The 7478-nt window shown below is 41.8% G+C and overlaps 1 protein-coding gene across 1 annotated transcript in view; it reads left to right on the forward strand.

The window, feature by feature from the left end:
- Window positions 1–7478, forward strand: part of rab24 (RAB24, member RAS oncogene family) — a 38900-nt gene that overhangs the window by 22218 nt on the left and 9204 nt on the right. The window contains exons 3-6 of the mRNA XM_016666455.1: window positions 2259–2327; window positions 2469–2547; window positions 6260–6327; window positions 7157–7256. Of these exons, the coding sequence (XP_016521941.1) occupies window positions 2259–2327; window positions 2469–2547; window positions 6260–6327; window positions 7157–7256 (316 nt within the window). The remainder of the gene's footprint in view (window positions 1–2258; window positions 2328–2468; window positions 2548–6259; window positions 6328–7156; window positions 7257–7478) is intronic.

The raw sequence follows: 7478 nt of genomic DNA on the forward strand, positions 1-7478 counted from the left end.
CACACCTAGGGCCAATTAAGAGAGGCCAATTAACCTGACAGTCATGTTTTTGGACTGTGGGAGGAAACTGGAGAACCCGGAGAAAACCCACCATGCACAGGGAGAACATGCAAACAGCATGCAGAAAGACCCCAGGCCAAACTAAATCACATTTTTTCAAAATAAGTGGCCTAGAATAATTGTTCACCCTTATTTGTTGTCTGACTAAGACAGGTTAGAATGTTGATGGTTGTACAATAAAGGAGCAACTGTAATTTTCCAACCTGCTACCAAAACACAACTGGTTTTGTCGAGCATGAAGTTTATTGTACAGGTGTGAAGAAGACTCATGTGCATGTGTGCACATAAAGAAAATCATAACAGAATCACGACAGCCAGGATCCAAATCAATGCTCTTAGAACTACAGGGGCATTCACACCTCATTCATTTTTAGCTTACAGAAAAAGCGCCAGGCTGCCAAATAAACAAAAGTAAACTGACCAATTTAGCATTTAGGCTTTGGCGTTCCCAACCCCCCATCTGTGTGCTACATGCTATATATCTTGTATGTAGCACACAGTTTGAGCTGTGTACATGAGGTTTTCACACAAAAGATTTTTTTTTCTCCGCAATTTTAAAGACGGTTAGATAATAAAAAAAAAATCCAAAAATTTATCTTTTCTTTTTTTACTTAAAGGAAAATCTCAAGGTCCGCACAATGCGTACAGCTGTACAACTACAGACAGATAACCAGCTGAACTGATGACAATATTTTTTGTATTAAAAACAAAATGAAAAACACCATGATTAAATTTTAATGTGCTTGTTATTTAACAAACAAAAATGAATTTCAATCAACAGCCAACAGAGACCTGAAAACCATTGGCAGCCATCGACTCTTATGGCTACTGATGGTTGGCTGGCTGCTTTTGGACCAAAACAATAAATAAATAAAAAGCTAGTCGCACGATTATTTTTCGACCTGAGCAAAAACAATCTGCTCTGGGCAAAGTGTGGGTGAACATTTGGTCCGGACCCGTTAACGGACATGGGCTGACATCGGATGTTTTTTTGGGGTTTTTTTTGGGAAAAATGGGGGAAAGAAAACGTCGCCACAGTTCTACAAATATGGCATTTTGAACGCTCATTTCATTTTAGGAAGATCTGGTTGAGACAGGGACCCAGAGTCAAAGCTTTATTTTTTAGGTGTCAGACCGGTTCCTGATCCCAACCCAACCCGGAGCTGGAGCGTGTGTAAACCTTTGGGTGACTGTTATGATCTGGGGCCTTAGATTTGGTCCAGATGCTGTAGGTTTTATCTGTGCCTCTGTCTTTATATAAGTACAGAGAGATGTCAGTCACAGATTGTCAGAGCTGTGTGCAGTCTGTGTAAATGTCTGGTGGGACCAATGAACGGGCAGGGCAGGGCCGTAAAGTGGGGGGGCCAATGGCCCTCTGGCCCCCTCCCCGTTCCGGCGCCTATGATATATACACAATGCTGCCAGGAAAATGTAGTCTTCTCATAACTGCCGCTGGAGTTTTCCCAGCACGCAAAACGATTATCTGGTGTGATGTCGTGTGATTTCCCATGATCTCGCGTGATCTTCCGTGATCTCGCTAGTCGTCTTCAGCACAAGATCAGTCTGACTAAAATGAGTCATGTTATCTCAACATGATTAAATTTCATAAAAGTTAAGTTGTTGAATTTCTTGTTTATCCAACATGATTTTATCACGTTTTCATTTGAAACATGAAATTATTGTGTTAAAAGTACATGATATTCCTTTGTCAATATAATAACCCCCTAAGTTCATTTTATTGAGTGTAGAGTCCTCAGCTGGGCTGCGAGTCTCAGCAAGACTCGCATCCAACTCGTCTCTGTCCACACCAACAGTCTGAGTGTTCGCTAGTTCAGCCAAGTCCGCCACAAATTTATCAATAATCCAGGAATCCACAAACTCCAAACAGCAGAAATCCTGTTATCATGAATAAATCCAGGGTGAATCCTGCCGGGTGTGTCCCCGCAGGACAGGAGACTTCTCGTTGAAAATTTGATCAATTGCATTGAGAGATCAGGTGACCAGATCCATAATTTGTAGATTTGGATGATGTGCAAAGAAAGGCTCCAAAAATACAGAAACGACAGGGCAAAAACAGAGCAAGCAGTGCAGGCAAGGGCAGGGAGGGAGCAGAGGGAAAAAGCGTCCGCCTTCATCGAGAGCAAGAGAGAAAAAAATATTCGGATCAGAACATTAAGCTGCGTTTGTGTCGCCCTCAGACAATCGGCGCTGCGTTTGTGGCCAAACCCATCCAGGTGGCAGACACAGTCATCACTCTGGGGATTTGGGTGAGTAATAAAGGTCAAAGGTGAATGATGGCAAGTCCTTCAAACTGACAAATAATCTGCAGCTTCATATCAGAAATATCTTATTGATGTTGATTTAAAATGAGGAATGTTCCTTTAAATTTCCCATGTTGTTTCTGACAGGACACGGCCGGATCGGAGCGCTACGAGGCCATGAGCCGGATCTACTACCGAGGAGCCCGGGCCGCCGTGGTCTGCTATGGTGATCCACTGATAATCCGCTGATAATCCGCTGATAATCCACTAAAAGCTGCTGGATGAATTTCTTTATTTTCAATCAAAGATGGATGATTTTTTTTCTATTGTTTTTTTCATTTTTTAATTAGAAAGGAACTACAGAGAGGATGCAGTTATTTTTTCCTGTTTTACTTCATTAAAATGATATTTAGCAGGGTTTCCCCCAGTGTATTATAAGCCTGGCGGCCCTCCATGCTTGCCAGGCTAGGAGTTGCTTGTTTTATTTTTAGAAAAATTAATAATTGGGGGAAAAAAATTCTTAAGTATTTTTTTTTATGTTAAAGCCGAATTGCAAGCGTCTCTGTTGTTCTGGGAATTTCACTGGCATATCAGATTTATTTCTAAAAGAGAGTTTATAGTTTATGCATTTCAAGCCGGAGAGTGGACCAATCAGAGCTGGCGCCTCTGCGCTCTGCCTCGCGCTGCCGCTGCTTTACCTCAGTGCGGTCCGCTCAGACTGGACTCAGGCTGACCTGTATGGATATTTACATCAACTTACTGTGAGGAATTATAATCCTTTGGAGAACTCTGGGTAAGAGTCTAAAACCCGCCGCGTTAGCTCTGGTTGCAGCTCAATGTGAACCGCAGGAATAAGTTGTAGTCGCTTTCTGAGGTGCGTTGAGTGAGTGGCGAGAACGATTTATCTTTGTGAACAAAGAATGATGTGCAGCGTTTACATGTCAACACCTGCCCAGGGTGTGGCGCTGTCTTCTTTGTAAAGTTTATGTTCCCGGTTGGTCGGAGCTTTAGTGGTTAACGAACCAGTGCTAACCTCATCATGCAGGTTCAGCCCGGTGAGGAGCTTTTGTGCCCGCCTCGTAGTCACACAGCACGCTGGTTTTATATTATTGGGGCCTGCCCATAGCAATGCAGAGGGAGGGCTCCCATGCAATGCATGGCAGGCACCTATTGTTCTACACCTAATAGAATGTCTCTATTTTTCTTCCGTCACCGTTAATGCGGCTCATACCGCTGCGTGCGCCCCCACAAAAGTGGTATCAAAACATGCGACTCAATCTCGAAAAGGGAGCTATTACTTTTAGTGGGATTTGGAGTTACCATGGTGACATAAATCGTGAAAAACAGCGCCCCGAAGTCCCATTCAAGTCAATGGAGTGAGGAAAAAAAATCCTAAAAATCCACTATTTTTCAGACATTTCTGTGTTATGAATTCACGTAGAAATTTCACTTTGTAGATACGTCCGTGCTCTGTTCAGAAGTGAAGACAGCGTACGGTTTGTCCACAACTTGTCTCTAAGCGCACCAAAGTTTTAAATTAGAGTACAACTGCCGCTCCGCTAAAGTAAGGAACGGAGTGGATTTTTGACCCCAAAATATTTTTTAACTCGCCCTCACGCCCACAAATATCGCCCTATTGGTATCAAAGTCGGTCATGACATTGATACGCATGCCTGCTCCCGTAAAATGGTGAGCTCACGCTCTCAGCCATTGATTTCCATACATTTCTGAAAAATTTCAGAGCTCAGCGAACACCATTTTTCTCTCTTCACTGTTATTACAGTGAGTGAGGTAGAGATATGAATCGCGGGACTATCGGAGACGACAGATATCCCTCTCATACGCTTCAAACAGTTTTCTAATAGGTATCCAGGTTCCCGAACGGGAAGGAGTTGTTCGAACTGCTTTTTTTAGTGAAACTGATTGGCTCAAACAGATGGACTTATGTCTTCCCCCTGACAGCTGACAGAGGGTTAATCACCATGGCAACAGCAGCGCTGCTGCTTAGGACTACAAACACGGCCATCTTTGTAACTATGGCGGACACTCAGTGACTACAGAGCAGGATAAGCTGGCATTCAGAACTACTTGCTGTTTTTGACAGTATATAACTGGTTTAACTCAACAACTGTTACACATTGGATTAGTGTGGTCATTTAAAATGAAGCTTACTGAAAATTTCAAAATAAAAACCTTGACATTTTTTACATCAGGTTATTGCTCTTTTGGCCATTGTATAACTGGCTTATCCCAACCACTGTTACACATTGGATTACTGTGGCCATTTAATATGAACCTTACTGAAAATTTCAAAATAAAAGCCTCAATATTGCTCTCAAGAGTCAAGGACAGACAACATGCTTGTGATACCCCACATGCTACTGATAGAATTCATGCTAACATTAGCATTTAGGCTAATTTTAGCTGATTCACTTATTTTAACATACTGAATGGTGCAAGTCCAGGTTAGTCAACATTCTTGTGACTCTCCACAGGCTATTGACTACAATTTAGGTAAGCTTAGCATTGATGCTAATTTTTAGCATTAGAACCCTGGGTCCAGACTGACGGGCACACTTTGGCAGGCCCCGGTTAGATTTCTTCAGGAATTTTCAAATTTTCTTATTATTTTTCCGGTTACACAATGCATCAAACCATATCAAATGCTTTGTCCACTTAGTCAGATAGATTTAACCTCTTTCCCCCTAATGGGGGGTAAAATGAATGCAGGGGGAAAGAGGTTAATGTGCACAGCCGCGCAGAGATCTGAAAATCTTGTCCCACAAACTCTAGCAACCAAAACCGTTTCTGTGACGCTTATTAAAACTCAACAGACAGAAATGTCAGAGCTACTAAAGCCACATTAGCAGCATTGAATTAAATCTCCCATTTGTTGCGCATCTCTGCTCAGTGCAGCAGGTTTAACTCATCCTGCAGGGCCGGTCCAAGGGTGGATGAGGCCTGGAGCAGAATCTGACTGAGGGGCCCCTCTTGTTGCTAAAACATCAGCAGCTCTAACAGCTTCTGTGTTGGATTTAATCTGAGAGGAGGAGGAGTTTAACTGGCCAACCTAAAAACAATCAGTTATAATTACAGTTTATTAATTTGTATTTGTGAACAAACAGCTCAAACTCAAAGATTAAACTCAGCATCAGATTGTTGCTATGGTAACAAAACAATCTAACTATGAATATTGTTCTTTGAACTTTTACAAACTAAACTTGCCAGCTCCTTAAAATCTTGCATTTAAATGTTAAACAATTTAAAATATTTTTAATTTATGTTGAAACCATTAAATCAAATTCAGCAGCATTGATCATCTCAATAAATAAATGTTACATTCATGTATCTGTGTTAAAATATTAGCATTTATGGGGCCCTGAAGCCCTGGGGTCCGATGGAGCCGCTGAGTTGATTTGGATTAAACAAAAGCGCAAATAACTGATATTCATTTTAACTGTATTTTTTTTTTATTTTTTTTTATTGTTTTTAAGGCTAGTTGTGGGTTTAGGTGGGATTTCACTGGGGATGTTTTCCGGTAACATATAATTACCCAGTTATATTTTTACATTTCCTGTCTATTTAACATCTTTTAATACAAACACACGTTGGACCGCCCCGATTGCCAGGCTGAGCAGGTTTTCTGGGGGAAACCCTGTTTAATTATTAATGCACATATTCCAGAGCGAGGCTTCCTGCACCTCTTAGCAGATAACTCCTGATGATGAAAATAAATCTGCCGTCTGATGGAGCTGCTCTGAGGAACATTTTGTGTAAAATCCCAAAAGCTTCATGGATTCGTTTGTTTTTCCACGGTGGGATTCCTGCCGTGAGGAATCCCTTATTTTACTTCAGCTCCATTTTCCTGCTTTGCGTTGCTCTGCTCTTTGAACTGAGTGAAACCTGCAGGATGTTGAGTTTCTCTGTTTGTGCCTCAGATCTGACGGACAGCAGCAGCTTCCAGAGAGCCAGGTTCTGGGTGAAGGAGCTGCAGAACTGTGAGGAGGTGAGAGCGTTTCCTTCCTGCTGCATACGGTTTATTAAAATAGCATTTATTCAAACTCTCCATGTTTATGAGGTAGATCCATCTTCACATGCTGTCTGAAGAAATTAATGCAAAACAACCAATCAGAGCCAGGAGGCGGGGCTTAGCGCTGTTGGTCAGACTCATACCTGCTACTAAATGTGCTGATGGAGGAGAAACTAATTACCGGTAGAGAAACACTAGACTAGCATTCAGGAAAGGCTAGCTGCAGTGTAGCAGAGCAGCGCCATATGAGGCATGATTGACAGCACTAAGACCCGCCTTTTGGCTCTGTTTGGTTGTTTCACAAGATCTCTAAAAAACACTTTTTGAGTAAAAATAAAATAAATATTTTTATAAACTGCAGATTTAATGGAGATTTTACTTTCATAATGTTTATTTCTTAAACCTATGAATATAAAATTTATATTTTTCATGTTTTTGTTTATTTTATTATTTTATTTTCTTCATTAAAAACCACCCAGATGTTTTTTGGTGTCTGGAAAATGATCCGTTTCAAAACATCCAAAATGTTTCGTCACCTAGCAACCGCAGCCCAGACCGGTTACCTAGCAACTGCAGCCCAGACCCGTTACCTAGGAACCGCAGCAGAACTCCAGCTTGTTTGAATTGAAAGTGACAGCGACCCATTATGAAAGAAGAACCATTTTATGTGAAAAATGTGATGAACAGGTTTGGATTAGGCCATTGATCAATCCTCACCTGCTACAGGAAGTGGGTCAACTTTAATGTGACAATTTATTTCCTGCCTGGTTTTATCTGAGATTTATTTGCTGCTCTGCGTTTGCAGCACTGTAAAATCTACGTGTGCGGCACAAAGAGCGACCTGATCGAAGGAGAGCGCGCTCTGCGTCAGGTCGACTTCCACGACGCACAGGACTTCGCAGAAGGTGACGAACCGAGACGAACATCCCAACTCTGGGAATCTGGTTGATCCATTTCCACGTCTGGTTAAAGAAAAACAAGGAGGGAAAAATATAAATATGAAGAACTTATAGAATGCATTTCCTGTCAGATTGCCATCCATCATCCATCCATCCTTCCCTCGATCTATCCATCCATCATCCATCCTTCCCTCCCTCCATCCATCATCCATCCTTCCCTCGATCTAT

This window comes from Poecilia formosa, unplaced genomic scaffold (genome assembly GCF_000485575.1).
Source record: "Poecilia formosa unplaced genomic scaffold, Poecilia_formosa-5.1.2 Scaffold727, whole genome shotgun sequence".
NCBI classification, from domain to species: domain Eukaryota; kingdom Metazoa; phylum Chordata; class Actinopteri; order Cyprinodontiformes; family Poeciliidae; genus Poecilia; species Poecilia formosa.